This window comes from Glycine max, chromosome 1 (genome assembly GCF_000004515.6).
Source record: "Glycine max cultivar Williams 82 chromosome 1, Glycine_max_v4.0, whole genome shotgun sequence".
In the NCBI taxonomy this organism is placed as follows: Eukaryota; Viridiplantae; Streptophyta; class Magnoliopsida; order Fabales; family Fabaceae; genus Glycine; species Glycine max.
The window spans coordinates 51,742,978-51,763,407 of record NC_016088.4 but is presented as its reverse complement, the minus strand read 5'-3'; the positions used below and the strand labels follow the sequence as shown (position 1 = coordinate 51,763,407).

Sequence of the window (20,430 nt, the reverse complement as noted above, 5' to 3'; positions counted from 1 at the left end):
CGGAAATGGCCTACTAATACTTACAACGTTGGAGCCAACTTAATCTATCACAAGCAACTTGATTCCGAGTTTCCTGACCCTACTCGTGCAACTACCGGTGGGATGTTGGTACTATATTTGCACAATTCAATCTAAAGATCTCGAAGAACAGATATACATCCCGTAAATTATTAATTTCTTCGAAATTTTGAAGGAAAGACGAATACGGATCTGTCAAACAATAAAACCTAAGAAAGTTCTTCACATTTAAAATTCAATGAGATTACATAGAATAGACAAGACTACGAAGAACCCTAACGCTCTTTCTTTTCTTCATCAACAAGCAAACAATGAAGGCGAGAGGTTACTGTTTGCAAAGAATGCTGTTATAAACAGGATAATATCTATCCAAATTAAGTTTGTCTAAGATATGTGTCGCCTAAAGATAAGAAAAATGGCCTTCAACATAATCTGTCATGTCAACCTGCAAATGCACAAGAACCATTTTAGCAAAATATTCAAATTCGGTGACTTATGAAAGCTAGCAAAATATCCAAATTATACGAAATATGATAACAACTTGCTAAAATAGCTAAGAAAGTGGAGAAGCAACTTACAATTAGGTGGATCCCAGGAATATTGAATAATTGGATTCCAGCTTATCCTAGAGAAAGTAGACTGCACAAAATTAGAAGGTTAGAGTCTACTTTCCGGTCAACAAAAAGTAATCCTTTTAAACTAAATATAAAAAGAAAAAAATTATGAGACTAGTGAAGGGTTTTCTTAGCCTGATACACACCTCAACTTCTGAACTCTTTGTTGAATGCTCCCCGGATATTTTTTGAGGATGATATACATCTGCTTGCTTAAACGGTTCATCTGGTGTTGTGGTTTGAGATGGTAAGTATAAATCACCTGAGGAGCTTAGTGCATCACCCTTACCTGCATCAAGCATTGGGCTAAGCGCATCTGCAAAACTAAGACAATCAGTTATAGAACCGTCAGTCAACTCCTCACCACATTTCATGATTGAAGTGGGAGATTCCAGGCCCCCAAGTGACTCCATTGCCTCCACTTCAGCCAACAGATCTGAAACTGACTCATCCAAATCATTTGGTTCACCAAAGATTGATAGCCATGTAGATATGTTACATACTGGATTAGTTACATCAGGGCATCTCCAGTTCTGACCAGAAGATAGCCCTGAATTCTCCTCACTGTCTGATTGTTTCTGACAACTTTGCCCACTATTACTTTGACCCTCAGAAACTCTGTTCAAGACAGAATTTCCATTATCTTCAGACATTACTTCAATCTTATGAACTTCTGTTAACTTATCAGAAGGATTCTCGTTCAGTTTCTCAGAAAATGCAGTTGAAGGCAGTGAAGTGTATACATGGGGGATGTCATGACAAGAAATTTCACATTTGGGTGACTCCTCCATCCTTTCAGAATTTCCACTTTGCCCCTCATTGTTATTCCCATCTGCTTGTATAGTCAAACCTGGAGACTGAGAGTTCCAACCATTGCTCCTTACAGATTCATCTTTACCATTAGATTGTGTATAAGTATCAGCCACTTTTTGCTCATCACACTGCTCAACAATTTGATGGTTTGCAGAATTTCCATTCCTTGTCGCATTGTTCTCATTCTCACCACCATCCTGACTATTTTCTTTATTTTCCAATGTACTATTGGTTCCCAAAGACAGCTGTTGGCTGTTGTTTGGCAATGACACATTTTTTGAACACTTCCCATTCAGCACATCAGTTAAGAATATAGAGTTATTTTGTGTCTCGTCTACCCTCCATATTCTGAGATCTGAAGGAAAATATCCACAAGCATTCCACTTATACAGCTGCAATAAAGAGAAAGGTCCTTGAACCTTCCCAGTTGGATCCTGATAATGCCACGGTTTATCATTCGCAAAATTGTTGATTGGCAGCTCCATCTTTGGAGAAAGGAGTAATGATGAAACATCCACCGCAACACCAGATGCTTCTAATCTTGCAACTCCTGCATTGTGCTATCATTAATTACTGTTTCATTAGGGTAAATTTAGTTCTTTATTATACATATATTCACAGTTGGCTCACAGGTCATGAGCAAGTTTGAACCTCAAAACTTATGGAAGCAGTACCTTTGCACGGATTTTTAGCTTGAAGGATCTCATCAAATGTCAAAGATAGCTTCTCTTTCAAATACATCCAGTACACCTTGAAAAGATACTCCCAGCTGCTCTTGTCATCAAAATCCACCTCACACTATAAAAGTAGCACAAGGAAAGAGAAACAATAAGGCCATCATGTATCATTAAGTAAAGTGCTCACCCATTCCTCTTTTTGTTACACATGGTAACAGAAGAGGGGGGAGGGGGGTAGTATCAGTGTATAACTGTACATGCATATATAAGAAAGTTGAACATACCTCCGCCTTATCACCCTGGGCACAATTCTCTATCAGCATTATAGTCCTCTTGCATATTCCACATAAACCTTTATTTTCTCTGATAGAGACAAAATCGGCATTTTTTGTGCATCTCTTGCACAAAGAATAGGTACAAGTATAGCACATATAATGCGATCCCTTCCCACAAGCGCTACATATATGCCAACCTAAGTAGTGCAAAAAAGGAAATGTTTATTAAACGAACGATAAGCCATTTAATACATACTAAAATATTAAAACCAATACAAATAAAGGGGATTGATTTCTCAAAAATGAGGAGTGAACGTGCACTGATTGGGAAATGTAATAATTGCAAAAATCTTTTAAAAGAGATAATAAGTGAATATCATTGAAGGACATTGAGTTGTTTCTCTATAAAGAACGGAAGAGACACATGCATAGGAAATCTATATAAAGAAATCCATGCAAGAGGAACCAATGTCACTTGTTCATGAATTTCCCCGTCCAAATTAGCATTCCCTCGACACAATTGTGTCATCAGTTAATCAACCCTATATTCAATTATGCTTTAATTTTCAAAATTTCAAATTCCAATTTCATTCACAGCATGATCAGATTGCATTTAGGCGATAATGAAACTTTCAGTTTCAAAATTTTGAATTAATTCAAATATCTCTTATCTCATACTAGGAAAACAAGCATAAGATTCTGTAACTTCAAATTTTAATTAGAACTCCTCAGTTTACATTAATCACTATTCACTAGGTACAGAAAACACAACATATGCAAGTATAATCAACCATACATATTATTCATCCAGTTTCACAAAACACTTAGAGCAAGCGAAATCCGATCCAAATGCATGTTAATAGGTTATTCCAGCAAAATAACACACATACACAGATACACGTAAAGAAAGAACACAGTTTAAAAAGCAACATACCGCAATTCCATTTGGCCTTCGAGCGAAAAAAGGCTTCGTCTCGCTTAATACACCAGGGATGATACGCTTTAGGGCATCCACTAAAAAAAGAAGAGAGAGAAAAGGAGTGTTAGATAGACAAGATAAACCCTCCAATGATTACAACTGAATAAACAAACCCTCAATTGCAGTATAAAACCCAGACTGAAGGAGAATATCAATTATCGCAAAATAATCGATGAATCAATCACAAACAGGTAGCGAAGAACGGTGATGACGACGACTCACCGGCGATCACAGAGAACAAGGCTTCCACCGTCGAAGCATATGAAGCAAACATCCTCTTCTTCCTTTTTCTGCCTCGACGGCGGAGTCATCCCTTTCGGAACGCGGCTTCCCTTGGCCGGACGGCCACGCTTCCGTTTCAAAACGGAAGCGCAACAACCGGCGTTTGCCTCAGCCATGGCAACGTGGCGAACCTCCGTGACATCACTGACATGCGACTTCTCGGAATCCTCAGCGCCAGCGCTCACAAGCTCTGGCGCGGGCTCCAGCTTGGGCTGAAGCTGCGGTTCCATAGAAGAATCGAATCGAATAGAAGAGAATGAATTAAGAAAAAGAGAACATGAATTGGAGAGAGAGAAACCCTAATGGGGGGAAATTGGGATTTAGGCGTGGTCGGTCTGATGAAGTGAATGGGCACACGGAATTGGAATATGGACTGGGTGCAGATGTAAGGAGACTTGTTTGCTTGTTTGTTTCTTCCTTCTTTCCTTTTTTATTTTAGGAATAAATAAATAATTTTTTGCCTTTCAGGGCTATTTTATTTGGTTAATTAATTAATCCATTAAGATTGTGAATGAATGGACAAAAGCGACTCTTACGTCTGTCCGATTCTGCGTTCCTTGAACAGCACGTGGTTAGTTGTTACCGAGGAAACGCCACTCATTGTGGCTTGGACCTACTTCGCTTTATGTTCAACGCTTAAAACATGATCCAAATCCTATTCTTCTTTTCCCACATATACCAACATCATATTATATTTATCATAACAAGATTCAGATGATGAATTATAAATAGAATTCGTTTTATGGTTTTCCAAATTAAAATCAATTTTAAGGTAAGTTGTTTTTTTATTAAAAAAAATTGTGGAAATTATTATCATTTTATTTTAAAACTATATTTTAATTTTAAAATATAAATGCATTCACTAAATTGTCATAATCCGTTTGTTAATTTATTTTATTTCAAGTAAGCATTTTGTGAATTTGAATTTTAAAACATTTGTTTTTATTAATCATCTTATTGGTATGAAGTATCATGACTTTGTGGATATTTTTGTCAAAAAAATTAATTGATTATTTTTATTGAGATCCTCTCATTTCTATCAAATATTTTTTCATTTATAAGACTCACACTTAAGATCTTGTCTAAGAGGCTCGAATTCAATATTATTTGGACCAATTGGACCAATCACTCGTTGATAAAATATTTATTTTTATTAAGACAACAAAAGAATAATTGGTAAGTAAATTTTTAATGTTGTTTTATAAACAATAATATATACTTAACCAAAGGAAATAAATTTTTATTATATAAATATTTCAATTAATGTATTATTTTTTATTTATATAATTTCTTTTTTACCTTTTGACTTTGAAAAAATTTAATTTTCAAATATTGAAATTCACTATCATTAAGTTTTCTATTTATTATTGTATATAACAATATTATTGATTTATTAAAAAGTCAAATAAAATGTCAAGAGACAAGAAAGATATAGTGAAAATCAATAAAAATTATCTTAATTACAGTTAGAATTTAAAAATAGTTTAATGATTATATATTATCTTTTTTATAATAATAAATGTTAATGTGAGTTGGGTTCCAAAAATTCATTAGAATAGATTTTAAGACTTAAATAATATTTACAAAAGATACTTACATATTATTTATTAATCATCAACAAAATCCTCAAATCGAGGACGATAAATAGAACCTATATTCTTTTAGAATATATGTTTGTTTCTTACAAACTAAACTAACCTTTATTGATTCTATATCTTATCATTTATAAAAACTTTACACCATCAAATAATTATAAATCATTATTAATATGACTGTAATTATCTTAATAAAAAATAATAAATTTATAATACTTTATGATTAAACAATAATGAAAACTAATTAACATTGTGAATCCATCCATGGGCCTATTTGCTAGAAAAAATCCATTAACCTATTTTCTTGTAAAAATATTCTCAATGTCAATAGAAAACATAACATTTTTTATAAATTCACCATCTAAAATGTTTAATACTTGATAAAGTATTTTTTAAATAAGACTAATAATGTTGAAAATTCAACTAAAGAATATAAATAAAATAATAAAAAATAATGAAATGATAAGTACAATTTTAAGGGGAAAAAATCTTTACATTAACTATTATTCTTCCTGTTTTTCTAACATATCCAACATTACATACAATAATAAGAGTAATTAATGACTTAATTTTACAAAATTTAGATGAATAGTTATTACTAATTTTTCAAATTAATTAAAATTTCTCCCTTATTTATATTAATAGATTCATTCTTAATCAAAATAATAAATATTTATCTCTCATTTATTAAATAGATTTATTTGGTATAATATTTTCACTTTAAAAGAGTACTTTAAAAAAAAATCAAAATAATATTTAAACGCCATAATTATATTAATCAATTTTCATTAATTGTAGTGTTGTGTTTTCCATAACATTAACATGTACGTTCTCCCCGTTTTCATTTTTAATTTATTTTCCTCCTTTTACAAAACGACATGTTGTTTTTGGGTATCCTTGTGGCATAACAGGATTGCATGGTCAAAAAAGTTGACTTTCTGGTTTGCTTCCATACAAACTTTTTGCTTCTGTTTGCGTTATTTTAATTTTTGTTTATTGTGTGGATTTTCGATAACAGGTAAGGGTTAATTCTTTCCCCCACTTTATGTAAAACAATAAAATAGAGTATAAGTTTAACTGTCAAAGATAATTTTAACTTTTCCTTGCAAGTAATGTTTTGCCCCCGCAAGTTAATAAAGTCGTTATTATAGAGTACAGTAATTTTTTCGATAAATTACCACGTCAGTTCATGATGTCTGCTGTCAGAAGTTCAAGCATTATTCAAGATGTTGCCCATAATTTACCTAAAAGACATGATGTCGTCCATCATAAATGTTTGGTTTGACTCGTAGTTTGTTCAGAGCCTCTTCTCTGTTGAAGTTTTTGGTGGACAAGAGGATGTGATTCACGTGTGCCTATTTTTTTTTTTTAATGATGCCTTTATAAATATCTAGCAGTTATTTTTAAATACTTAGAATCCAAATTTTGCATCAGCAATAAGAATTTTTTTACAAGGTAATAAAAGGATTGTTTTCAACTCGAAAAATAGAAACTCAATTATGTAATATGATTATTTTTCATCATTATGCAAGGAGTTTATAAGGCTGAATTGATTAATTATTTGGACAAAGATGTTTAGATAAATACGGCTTCCTTTACATGATACAAAAGGTTTTTATATACATACTCATACAAACGCACCAAAGCTATTCAAACATGTGTCACGTAAACTGATATTAATTAAAGATAAAATTATTAGGATAGCTCTTACATATTGCAAAACAGTTTAAAACAAAACAATTGACTACATGTCAATATCACAGCAGTGGAATTGGGATAAATATTTATTATATCATCTTGGAATGGATATTTTGTACTAAGTTTTCATATATACTCTAAATGGTAAATTTTGTCTCTATTCATTAGGAAGTGGAATTGTCATTTCCATTTATGTTTCCAATTGGATGGCACCACTCATGTCACACCAGTTACTTGCTATATTTTTATATACCCATTTTGTCTGATGCTTAAGTTTTTAGTTAAAAAAATGAAGAAATATAATTAATATTTTAGATTTCATAAAATTTGATATAATTTCCTAATATATTTCTTATCTTTTTATATTAAAAATATAATAAAAATATACCCATTCTATCTCATTTACATTTTTATATAATTTTGCTATATTTTTATATAATAAAAATATACCCATTCTATCTCATTTATATTTTTATATAATTTTGCTATATTTTTATATAATTTTGCTATATTTTTATATAATAAAAATATAATTTTGCTATATTTTTATATACCCATTCTATCTCATTTACATTTTTTATTTTCTCACTTTACAATAAATGATTAAAAATATAATAAAAATGATTTAATAATTCGTTAATATTACAAACTCACAATCAAAATGAAATGAAAAAAGATTGTCAAAACGTGAAACAAAATGGGACACGGAGAACATTATAATTCGCTGGTTAGGGAGGTTGGTGTGTGGGACGCTAGATGGACGCTCCTACACCGGCAGCATTTATTCTTAGAGTTCAAGTGTGAAAAATAATACTATCTATGCATTGTTTGATAAATATCAAGAGCGCTGTTATATACTCCAATTATAAGATTACTGTAACTAAAACATAAATGCATGATGATGAAAGTTATATTTCTCTAAACATTCTTTCTCCAATTATGCATTTGAACTTTTCTCATTAAAGTCTCGGTTACAAATTACTTTGACACAAGATTTTATTTGGTCCTGTTACTGGCAGTCTGGCATACAACATTTTGTTAGATGTTCTTTATAAAGTACACAATTATTTATGAATTTTTTGGTGTTTTAAATTCTATAGTATTAATATTTACATTTTTACATTAACGAAAGTTTTATGTAGGCGTGTTAAGGTTTGGGTTCCAAAAACCTTATATCAGCTGGTTTTTAACTTATTTAGTATGTTTTTAGTTTAATTTATTTAGAGGGCATAATAAAAAATAAAAAAACATAGGCAAACAAATTGGTAATTAGCAATAAAAAAAACAGATAGATAAAAGAAGAGTAGTTTCATATAAAAAAAATTATGCCACTTGACTAATAGTGTCGGTTAAATTACAACAATTGGAAAGAGCCAACTTCAGATATGTTAAGGATTACAAAAAACAAGTGTGACCAGTGCTAATGGAATCTAAAATCATGGGTGCCAGTAATCACAGGATGCTCCCTTCTTACAATACCCACTTTCATAAAATTTACAAACTCGCTGCCCTTTGGGCAGAGGCTTATATGATGCTCCATTTCCAACACCATATGACGGTTGCCTGTTATATGGAATTCTGCTTCTACTCAAACCTGATTCCCTACTATGACCTTGAAAACCCCGATCTCTGGACACAGAAAATCGATCACTGCCATATTTTGTTTGGCTATCCCCAAAGCCTGGAGTTACTGCAGAAGTGTATGAACTAGAACTCCTGTTTTCCTGCACTGCCGTCTGTCCTACTCCCCAACCCACATTTGCATTTCCTTGATCTATTCCACTCCATCCCAAGTGTGTATTCTCTAACCCAAGTCTCCAAGTGGTGTCTATAGCCAGGCCCAAGGTTCCAGGGGATGGAACAATGGGTGAATTTTCTGAGCCTGAATCCCATTGATTACCTGAAACACCGTTCTTTGTACCCACCTCAACTTTAGAACTTCTTGAAGGATGCTCCGCAGAAATTCTTTGATGATGATGGTGATGTACATCTGCTTGCCGTAATGGTTCCTCTGCTGCTGTCGGCTGAGATGGTAAGTTTAAATCACCAGTAGAGCTCAGTGCATCACCTTTACCCGCATCAAGCATTGGGCTAAGCTCTGCAACAAAACTGAGACAATCATTTTTAGAACCTTCAGTTAAATCCTCGCCACATTTCATGATTGAAGTGGGAGATTCCAAGCCACCAAGTGACTCCATTGCTTCCACTTCTGCCAACAGATCTGAAACGGATTCATCAAAATCATTGGGCTCACCAATGATTGCCTGCCATGTAGATGTATTACATGCTGGAGGGGAAGGAGGATTATGCAAATCAAATCCCAGCTTATGTGGTGATGTTTTTGTAGCTGAAACATGAGCTGGTGTGGTAACTAAGCAATTGGAAGAACTATTTATATCAGGGTGTCTCCAGGTCTGTCCAGAAGATGTATTACAAGCTGGAGGGGAAGGAGGATTATGCAAATCAAATCCCAGCTTATGTGGTGATGATTTTGTATCAGAAACATGGGCTGATGTGTTAACCAAGCAATTGGAAGAACTATTTACGTTAGGGTGACTCCAGGTCTGTCCAGAAGATGTATTACATGCTGCCGGAGGGGAAGGAGGATTATGCAAATCAAATCCCAGCTTATGCGGTGATGTTTTTGTACCAGAAACATGAGCTGACATGGTAACCAAGCAATCGGAAGAACTATTTACATTAGGGTGTCTCCAGGTCTGTCCAGAAGATTTCCCTGAATTCTCTTCACTATCTGATTGCTTCTGATAACTATGCCCACTATTACTCTGCCCATCAGATGTCCTGATCGAGCCATTATTTCTATTTTCGGAATTTCCCACAATCCCATGGCCTTTCCTTAATTTATCAGAAGGATCCTCATTCAATTTCTCAGGAATGGCAGTTGGCAGTAGTGAAGGGTATACATGCAGTTGGCCATGCCCTCCATTGCTCCTAACAGGTTCGTCTTTGCCATCAGACTGGGTAGAGGTATTATCCACCTGTGGCTTTTGTTCCTTGCTCTGTTCTATAATTTGGCCATCTGCAGAAATTTCATTCTTTCCATTCTTCCCAGCATCCTGACTATTATCTTTATTATCCAATGTAACACTGACCCCTAAAGAGAGCAATTGGCTGTTGAATGGCAATGACACATTTTTGGAACACTTCCCACTTAGTGCATCGGTTAACAGTATAGAGTTATCTTGTTTCTCACCTACCCTCCATATTCGGAGATCTGGAGGGAAACATCCACTTGCATTCCACTTGTATAGCTGCAACATAGAAAAAGGTCCTTGAATCTTCCCAGTTGGATCCTGATAATGCCATGATCTATCATTCAAAAAATCATTCAGTGACTGCTGCATCCCAGTAAAGAGAAGCGGTGATGAAATGTCCGGTGCAACACTGGACACTTCTGATTTCACAACTGCATTAGTGCTATCATCAATAGCTGTATCATCACAGTTGATATTATTCTTCACTGTGCATGTATTCCCAACCGGTTCTCGGGTAGCAGGCAAGTCTTGTGTTTTACCTCCCATGTCGTTGGAGGCGCCATTTGAAATTCTTGGAAAAATAGAACCCCTCTCTTTTCTATCAAACCCAAGATATTTTGAAAATATATTGCTATCTGCATATACATAATTATAGTTACCATGAGACAAACATTGTTTGGACAACTGCCAAAAGAAACATGAAACAAGGTCTGTGGAGCAAACGAATGCTACCTTGCTTCCTTTCATCTGACTCTCCATCATCTTCATCAGACTCAAACATTGAATCCAAATTGGGGTCGGAGTGTACATCTGGAATTTCATGCTGCCTGCGTTGACGTTCCTCCGGAGAGTTTAGTAGCTGCAACTTCTCCACATATTCTTTAAGCGTGCAGTTTGGTCAAGGAACCTTGATCATGCCTTTGGTAGATGCGTATGCACGCGTGCACGCACATACACACACACATGCAGAGAAGCCAATCACCAACTAATGTGCACCTACCCATTTATTGCTTAACCCATCTTTGTTAAAATTTCAATCTAGTTTACAAATATTTTTAGCATGTCCAATTATTGTTAAAAGCAAAACAGTGCAGCATATCACATGACTGCATTTATAAATTAAGCACACACAAATTTAACAACACAGTAAAAAAAATGTAATTCCAGCAATAATATATACATGCACAAGACAAAGTAAGACAGAATATTTATAAATAAAACTAATTTTTAACATGTATGCCTCCATAGAACTCCCAGGATTTTAGCATCCATTCAGCATTTCAACTAAGAACCCTAATGGCTTAGTACACTAAACTACTGTGTATTCATAAGCATAAATTTCACCTATGGATGATGAATAGTTGCAGAATCAAACTAAGCATTATTCAGTACCCGCAGTTTAGTGTATCAGGAGGAATGAACACCGAAGAATAAAGTAGTAAATGGTAAAGGATATTCTTTTCTATGCCCCTTTTCACTTGCTCTATCACGAAGATGATTAAGCCGTAATATCTCAGCTTCCAGCAACTATATCAAATAAAGAGCATAATGTTTAAAATCAAGGCCAACAATATGGCTAGTCATGTTTTTAAAGGTACAATATTAAAGGATGACAATATATATATATATATTACTCTGATAATAAAAGAGGGGGAAATTTTATGCCTCTAAAGTAAGAGCATTGCTATTTCAACCCGAAAGTTCCACTAAATTCACGTATTGAATCCATCAGGCAATTGTTAAGTGGCAGATAATAATCATTCCATTCAAAAATATTTAGATTAATGGCTGTAGTCAAGTGACATAATATGGCACCCTAATAATTTTCTGTATAGATTTTTCATTATGCTTTGAATTCTTACAATAGACATGAGCATTGACAATAGAACATATTTTCATTGTTAATGCTCTAATTGCTTGAAGTTAAAAAGAAGGAACTTACATCATTAACTCTAATTGCTTGAAGTGTCACTGCTTTGTTTAGAATCTCTCCCTACAGCCAACAAAAAAAGTCATCTTAAACACACGAAATACAACACACTTTATGAAATTGACATAATATGCACACTAACCACAGTCAATCTCTTTGAGAGCCCATATTTTATACTCTGACGCAACCGCTTGCATTCATCCTGGATATTAAATAAATATATTAACCATCAGCAAACTCACATAAGAAACTTAAACTTCTACACATTCTAGAGATTTTACTAAAGGTAATATGATTAAAATATCTATTCACCTCAGAGAACTCCTGATTAGAAATTTCAGCAATGGATATGACCTCCTTCCTGTTTAAGTTTAAAATTTCAAGCTTAATATCTGTTGTTCTTGTGCCAATTTTGTAAGGTTCGGCAACCTTGCTTGTACCTGCACAAATAGTTACCAAAACCAATTTCAAGTCATGTGCAATTTATAATAAGTGTAATTTAATGTGTATTGGATGGTGTAAAAGTTCATTTACCTACAACTTGGACAAGTCTATACATATCTTGTTTTTGATCATTGCTAGATATTCTTATCCGCACAAATGAACCAACAACCTTCTCATGAATCTTTTCAGTATCTTCAGTTAGATTCTCCATCAGACTTCGCCGCATGTAGATCAAGTTAATGTTGTGAACATCTATAGCAGCATATGCATCTGGATTATGTGTCTTACATCTCTTGTCATCAACCAACATCAACTGTTTATTGTAATTGTCAATGGCCTCCCCTTCACTAGCAACAGCATTAATAATTCCCGCTCCAAAAGTATTTTCTGCAGGGCCATTGTCTTTTAAAAGAAAGTGGGGCTCAAGGAGCTTTAGCATTTCAATGTGGCCAACACGTGTTTTTCCAAACAAATTTAAAAGTCTAGAGTCACAAACAATTTGTGACTTCTGTTGAGGATCACGGAGATTATTTTTATTTGCATACTCCAGCAAGAGAGTCTGGACATCAAATTGAGACAGGAGAGATGTATCACCATTTTTCATATGTGCAACAAACTCTAGAAGCTCCTTTGATGCCCATTTTGTGCATTCAGGCAAAGACACACCACTGTCACCACCAGAAGTTATCCTATCCAAGCAATCACCCTTATCAAGAAGCTTTGGCTGTCTCTTGGGCTTCTTGTTCTTCAAATTATTTGATTCTATGTCTATACAGGAGTTCTCTGAGCCAGAACCTTTGTCATCTCTAAGATGATAAAGTTCATGGGGACTTTGAATCTTATAACTCATAGGAGCAGCACCTTTCCATGGATTTTTAGCTTGAAGGAGCTCATCAAATGTTAAAGATAGCTTCCCTTTCAAATACATCCAATACACCTTGAAAAGATACTCCCAGCTGCTTTTGTCATCAAAATCCACTTCACACTGTCAGAGTCACAAGGAAAACAGAGATAAAAAATTAGGCCATCAAGCAATCATGCATCATTAACTCAACACAAGTAATCTAGCATAGATAACAGTACTAGTGTACCAGCTATCCAGTATAGATAAGAAAGTTTAAAATACCTTTTCCTTATTTCCCTGGGCTATGTTCTCAATCATCATTATAGTCCTCATGCATATTCCGCACAAACCTTTATTCTCTCTGACACAAACAAAATCAGCATCTTTTGTGCATCCCTTACACAAAGAGTACGGGCAAGTATAGCACATATAATGTGACGACTTCTGACAAACGCTACATATATGCCAACCTGAGTAGCGCAATAAACAAAATGGTTAATAACGGAAAACTTCCTAATTTTAATGCAAACTAAATATTAAAATCCAAAACATATAGAGGCTATTAACTTCTCAAAAACAAGGAGTAAGTAAAGGTGCCCTAATTGCCAAATGTAATAAATACGACACTCAACTAACGAGATAATAGATTAATAGCATTGGAGAATATTGAGCTGATTCTGTGTAATCTATAACAGTTATCCAATTCCAAACCTTTCAAGCAAAAAACGCAAAAAGAATGACACGTGCATAAGAAATCAAACCATATTCCAGAAAACACGCAGGGTTAGTAATCCAATTGCATGCCAATAAACCAAAACAATTAATAAAGCACAACATACCGCAATTCCACTTGGCCTTTGATCGAAAAAACTCTTCGTCTCGCTTAATACACGCGAGATGATACGCTTTTGGACATCCCCTAAAAACGGAAACAAAAAGAGATAGAATTTAATCAATTTCAATTAATTATTAATAAACAATACTAAAATTGACACGAGGGATTAGAATTGAATAACGCAAAGCATAAGCACAAGTGCCTTAATTAATTGCAAACTAAAAAAGGCAAGTGGAGGTAGAAAGAAGTTGATCAATCAATTTTATCATACAAACACGAAATCAATCGCAATGATGACTCACCGGCGATCACAGAGAACGAGGCTGCCACCGTCGAAGCAAATAAAACAAACGTCCTCCTCGTCCTGCTGTTGCCTCACAGGAGGCGCCACTTTCGGCGCTCCCTTGGCCGGCCGACCGCGCTTCCGTTTAAAAACGGCACCACCGTCCACGACGGTCACCTGCAAATTCGCTGCGCAACTGTTTCCCGCTCTCTCCGCCACGGGAACTCCGACCAGCCGCGACTGCTCCAAATCCCTAGCGCCGACCGCGGCGGTCTCCGGCTGCGGTTGAAGCGGTTGCTCCATAGCGAGAACAAATCGAATCGAAGGAAGAGAAGAGAAGAGAATCAATGATTGCGGAACATGAGGTGGGAGAAAGAAAACCCTAATAAGTCTAACATGGAGTGCAGAGCGCAGGGAGATGAAATAAGGCACTGTTTGTTTTGTTGGTAAATTCGTGTCAAAAAGCGGAGAGATCCCGATTGCTAGAGAGAGAGTGCGTGGAACTCTGACCTCTCAGTAAGAAGAAGGTAGACGACATGCTCGTTTTGGATTGGTTGAATGTGCCCAACTCTTACTAATTTTTCTCTCTCTCTCTCTCTCTCTCTCTCAATCTTTTTACTGGCATATTTTTTGTTTTTTGCTTTTTCTCCATGTTTTCAATTTTTCATCTCCCCACTTGAGATGAGAATTCAAAGTTCTGATGAATCGTCAAAACGCGACTCCTTTTGAGTACGCGATTCTGTTTCTGTGTTTCTCGAGCACCACGTGCTTAGTGTGAGGCCAGCCAATGTGGGAGCCACTTGCATTTTTTCTTCAACGCTATAAACACGCCCTAAATATTTTAACCTCATACATATTCCTTGATTTTAATTTCGCTAAAATATGATTTTCTTCATCAAATGCATAGAAATATTTGGATCTTTTTCCAGTCAAATTTTTTAATATGTTTCCTTTTCATAAAATTAAAATTTATTTTTTTTGTCTAAATTTGGATTAAGATAAATTTAAACCTAATGATAAGTGACTTAGATATTTTAACCTTATATCAGATCTAAAAATAATGAAAAAAATACTAATATTTTTATATTTATGAGGATAAAAAAATATTTTAGTGTTATAATTATTAGTTTTGAGAAGTACTTTCTGCTAGGGTTTAAAAAGGGAAAGTTAGGCTTGTTTTTATTCTTGAGGCAGAAAGGGGGATGTTGGGTGAAAAAGAAGGCAGGCTTACTTGTTCCGCTTTGGCACTGGCTTTCCCATTTATCTACGTTCTTTGGTTTAATTCTTGAAGTGGTAATTTTCTGACATTAAAAAACAGATTTTCACAACACTATGGCAGCTACTAGAAGTAGAACTAGAGAATTGACATCCATTATCCATCCCTGTTTGCATTAGAATATTGTGAGGTGAATTGCACACGAAAGTTATAAATAACTAAAAAAATGGATTATTCGTAATCGTGATTAAGGTTTTACTCACTCTCATGTTAGCCGCGATAATTACGTCACTGTTGTGATACCTGTCATTAGTCAAGAAGTTCCGGCATTATTTATGTGAAGATGGTATCCTAATAAATGCTTGGTTTGGCCCATGGGTCGCAAGGATTGCCATTGAATTTGTTTCAAAATAATAGCCCCCCTCCTATGTTTATATAGATTGTTTTTTTCAATCTCAATTGATTTGACAAATGTGAACGGAAATTTCTTTACAATTGAAAAATAATAATATTTTAATTTTTTTTAATTATTTCTCATTTTAATAGGCTACAGTATATCTTAAATATATTTTTCAAAGAAATTCCAATTTATTTGGTTAAAGTACATTTTTTAAAAATGAATATACATTACAAAATTCCACATACTAACATATACTTACTTCTTCTTTTTTACAGTGATTGAACTTTTTTTTCTTCTTTGGAAAAATTATATCTCAAAATATATCTCAAGTAGAAAATAATTTATAACGAAAATTCTACATTTCTGTTGGGCTATCATATTTTATTGTGTTAAAATTTATATATTAAAATAATATCTCTTCTTAAATGTAAATTGATGTATATATTAATTTTAGTTTAATATGTTTTGTCATGTGTATATATAATTTTACTGTGTCTTTGACCAAATTATTTGTGATACATATTTGAAGATCATTTTATTTGATAAATGTATTTATGAAATATTAAAATGGTAACATTATTATGTCATGTGTTGAATTTTTTTTTCTTATTTTGATCTATAATTATCTTTGCACATAGGGTATATATACTTCAATTCTAAAGATTATATATATATATATATATATATATATATATATATATATATATATATATATCAAAGGATGTGTGGTGAAGAGAAAAATAAGAGAAATGGTTAAATATATAAAAATATGTGTAGAAAGTAAAAATTATTTGAACATTTTTCTAATTGAAATTGAAAAAAAAAAGTCATTCAAATCATGTTTCTTTTGACAAAATTTTTTAGTTTGTTATCATTTTTTAAACATTTATATCCAAAATAAACAAATTATAGAAATATATGATGATGTTTGTTTTTCTGCTAGCATTTGATAGATAAGAATTCTAGGACAGTGAAAAATAATTAATTTGATATTTTTTATTTACTTTTTTAGAAGAAAAAATTAAGAATAGTATTATGGTGAAGTCATTATAAGAACACGATAGCTTATCCATATTAAAATTCAATTTTTTTGGTAACGAAACATTCATGTTTTAATGATTTACATAAACTTTTCTTAAGAAGAAAAGTCATCTTAAACACCTTACAAAAGTTTAATAAAACTATTTTTTAACATTATTAACTATTGATTAAGTCATTTCTTCATAATTTGATATTCATGATCCAAATATAAAATTCAGCAAAAAAAAAATTATCCAAATACAAATCCAAATATCAATTTTAATATAAATTTATACCACTAAATACTATAAATATGACATAATCAAAGACAAAAGGAAATTATGTTCCTTTTTTCTTCTTTTCTTTCCAATAGACGCATAGCATGCAAACTTCAAATATCTCAATTACACACAAAAATGAGAGAGAAAAATAAAAGCAATACAAAACAAAAGGAAATTAATAAAAGGCAAGATTAATTTAAAAATTTGTTTGAAAATGTAAATAAAAATAATACATGAAGACAAATAAAAAGTCTATAAAATGTAAGAAATTTTCTTACTTTGCCTATCCCATTTATTATTTATTTTATCTCCAACTCAAAGACTTTGTCAATACAACACTATACATATTTTTACCATCTTTGAATATTAGAAAATTATATATTCTCATAATTTTCGTTTCCTAAAGACACAAACATGATAAAAAAACAATTAAAAACTTGTAATATGAATGAGATAAGGGAAAAATTATTAGATTTTTTCTTTTTTACCTATAAAATTATTTAAGAAAAAAACAATAAAGTAAACAAAAACAAAAAATAATATGGAAGAAGAAAACGTGAAGCATTCTCAAATCATTCCACAATTCCCACTCAAGTAACACCATCATATACTTCCAAATCTTGCCCAATTAAGCACTACCCATACTATCAATTAACAAAGAAAAATAGCACAGCATCCTTAGTCTCGTGATTGTCATCCAATAAGTCTCAACCCCAAAGTCATATTGGATTTTCCACTGCAAGTCTGCAAAATAAATTAAATTTATTTCAAATTTATTATAAAAAAAAGATAAAAAAGATGTAAGAGAGATAAGTATAACTTTTATTTACGAAAGATCTAAGAATTATAAAATATTTTGAATGATAAATATAATTAACACACACTAATGTAGTAGGAGATAAGTGTAATTAGTAATATGTAGATGCTATAAAGACAAAAGTATTAGAAAAATGCATCAAGATCCTTAAAAACTTTGACTACATTATACATTTGTCATAGTGTCCCATGAATTGTTCAGTTTTGCCTATATAGGAGTACGTGGGAGGGTTGGTTAATGAATAGAAAATTTGAAACTTTTTGTGTTTATATTGTTTTTCTCATTTTATCTTTTAACTAAGAACATGAATTTATTTATAAAGATAAGTATATGGGCATAAACGGAAAGTAAAAATGGAGACTAAGAAGTAGGTATAGATATAAAAAAATACATTTACCGAATAAAAAATACAATATGAATTATTATTCATTAATTGTTTTACTTTTTATTTATTTTTGTATGGCGGCGTGCGGTGGTGGTTCATAGTACAGGTTCCCAATATAGAATATGCATAATATGAATTTAATTCTAAAGCTTGACCTCATGCAAGTTGAACAGAAGTTTAAGCCTGTGATAAAAACCCATTTATTACATCATGAATATAGTTCTAATTGGCTAATTAATTCTATTCGATAAAATAATTTTTTACATAATTATTTGATAAATGAGTTTATTAAGTGAGGAAGGATCAAATTATATTATTATAATTTTCATAATTATTATATTATTTTTATAATATGATAGGATGAGATTTTTATTGATCTAACCGTTAAATTATATATATATTATTAAAATTATTTATGTTATATTTTGTTAAAATTGAACAATAACAAAAAAAATCAAATGATCTATATTTTAATATATTTTAAAATATTTATATTATATTGATTTTAATTTATATGAAAGATATATTAAACATTTTGGATTAATATGAAATTTTATATATGTGATTTATATAATAAAAGAAACTTTTTATCTAACGGTAAATTTTAAGAAAATATTATCAAGTTAAAAATTTTAAAATGATATAATAATTGTTAAAATTATACCAATATAATTTGATCCTAACCTATTTTTACTATATACATAATCTTTTATTTCACATTTGTATTGCATTAGACAAAATATTGTTTTCTGTATATATTTTAACTTGATGAAAAAAAAATTTTAAACATGGTAATAAGTTGACTTTCTTTAAAAATAAGATGGTGTTAAATAATGATTTTTTAAATCAGTTCTTCACTTTACTTGAAATACATTAATGCTACTTTTTGGCATGTTAAAATATACATATGTTTCCTTTTTTAATTACTTTCTTTTACTACAATTTTCTTGCATTATTGTTTTTTTAAAAAACTTTTTAGGGTAGCAAGTGAATGAGTATAAGTCCTTCTTGTTACATGGCTACCCCCCCCCCCCCCCCTATATTATGTTTAGTGCTTTTTTACTATGATATATTTTTCATGTGATTAATTTCGAGAACTCAAATAACTTATTAATGGAAATTTTAATGAAATTATTATGTTATTTGAGTTCTCCATCATGCTTATATGTGCTTCAATGCCACCACCTAACTTGATATCTATAAAAACGACCACATTTTTTACTTACCATGCTGGGGGACATGCCCAAATTGGCTTTCCCCAACCAAAATCAGCATCATACACTGGAAACCTGCACAAAGCAGTGAAGGTAAATGGCACAACTTCCCCCTTGATATTCTCGAATCTACGCAAATCTTCTCTAAGAGAGTCCAAGTACTCAGAGCCCTCTTGAAGTTTGAGAATATAATCACGGTCAATTTTCCTTATTTCTTCTCTCAGTTTCTCCACCAGCTCATAGCTATAGGCATTCCCCTTTATGATCAAGTGATGGAAACGCTTTAACAGCCCGATAGTAATTCCCAAAAGCAAGTGCTGGTAGTGGAAGGTCCATTCTCGAACGCAGGTTCACCGTGTGAGCCACCACGTAGAACCTAGATCTCTGATCAGATGCTGCAACTGCAACCTGAGTGGATGATATAAAGCGGGTCCATATGAAAGTTGTTAGAGCCTCAACTCGTGAAGGGGGTTTCTGCAGAGCCATCTTTTCTGCATATTTTGCTTTAAGGCCATCTATAACAGAAGCATCAAACACAAATATCTTCGGACACTGTGTTAGGTTTTGTGATGGTTTTGTTGGGATCATACCAGGGTATATCCCTCGGGGGAACTAAGGTTGAAGAAACGAAATGTGTATTGATTTCATTGTAATCACGTGCTTCTCCACGTGCAATAGCAGCCCAAGTTTGGATGAACATAAAATAGGACATAGCATCAGCTATCTTGTGGGACATGCATGCACCAATGGCTATTCCACCGCATTCAAAAACGTTGAGTTGAACACCAAGGGGTGTGTCAACGATCTCATCCAT

At 32.8% G+C, this 20,430-nt stretch overlaps 3 protein-coding genes across 4 annotated transcripts; all 3 read right to left on the bottom strand.

The window, feature by feature from the left end:
* Nucleotides 1-221: 221 nt before the first annotated feature.
* Nucleotides 222-4,116, bottom strand: LOC102667485 (zinc finger CCCH domain-containing protein 44). 2 transcript variants are annotated; one of them, XM_006573506.4, is made up of 8 exons: nt 3,599-4,072; nt 3,332-3,411; nt 2,407-2,594; nt 2,120-2,243; nt 997-1,995; nt 779-921; nt 597-657; nt 222-463 (listed from the first exon to the last, which is right to left on the bottom strand). In XM_006573506.4, the coding sequence occupies exons 1-8, from the start codon at nt 3,886-3,888 to the stop codon at nt 459-461; spliced, it is 1,890 nt and encodes a 629-aa protein (XP_006573569.1). In that variant the 5' UTR covers nt 3,889-4,072; the 3' UTR covers nt 222-458. The 2 variants fall into 2 exon arrangements, with proteins under 2 accessions (XP_006573569.1, XP_006573568.1); XM_006573505.4 differs by having other exon boundaries at nt 779-1,995; nt 3,599-4,116.
* Nucleotides 4,117-8,258: 4,142 nt separating this feature from the next.
* LOC100810823 (zinc finger CCCH domain-containing protein 44) lies at nt 8,259-14,978 on the bottom strand. Its single transcript, XM_006573507.4, has 10 exons — nt 14,303-14,978; nt 14,005-14,084; nt 13,448-13,635; nt 12,412-13,306; nt 12,190-12,317; nt 12,020-12,079; nt 11,890-11,940; nt 11,404-11,474; nt 10,680-10,834; nt 8,259-10,582 (listed from the first exon to the last, which is right to left on the bottom strand). The coding sequence occupies exons 1-10, from the start codon at nt 14,584-14,586 to the stop codon at nt 8,388-8,390; spliced, it is 4,107 nt and encodes a 1,368-aa protein (XP_006573570.1). The 5' UTR covers nt 14,587-14,978; the 3' UTR covers nt 8,259-8,387.
* Nucleotides 14,979-18,545: 3,567 nt separating this feature from the next.
* Nucleotides 18,546-20,430, bottom strand: LOC121174807 (stemmadenine O-acetyltransferase-like). The gene is made up of 4 exons (XM_041015035.1): nt 20,274-20,430; nt 19,971-20,131; nt 19,629-19,873; nt 18,546-18,585 (listed from the first exon to the last, which is right to left on the bottom strand). The coding sequence occupies exons 1-4, from the start codon at nt 20,428-20,430 to the stop codon at nt 18,546-18,548; spliced, it is 603 nt and encodes a 200-aa protein (XP_040870969.1).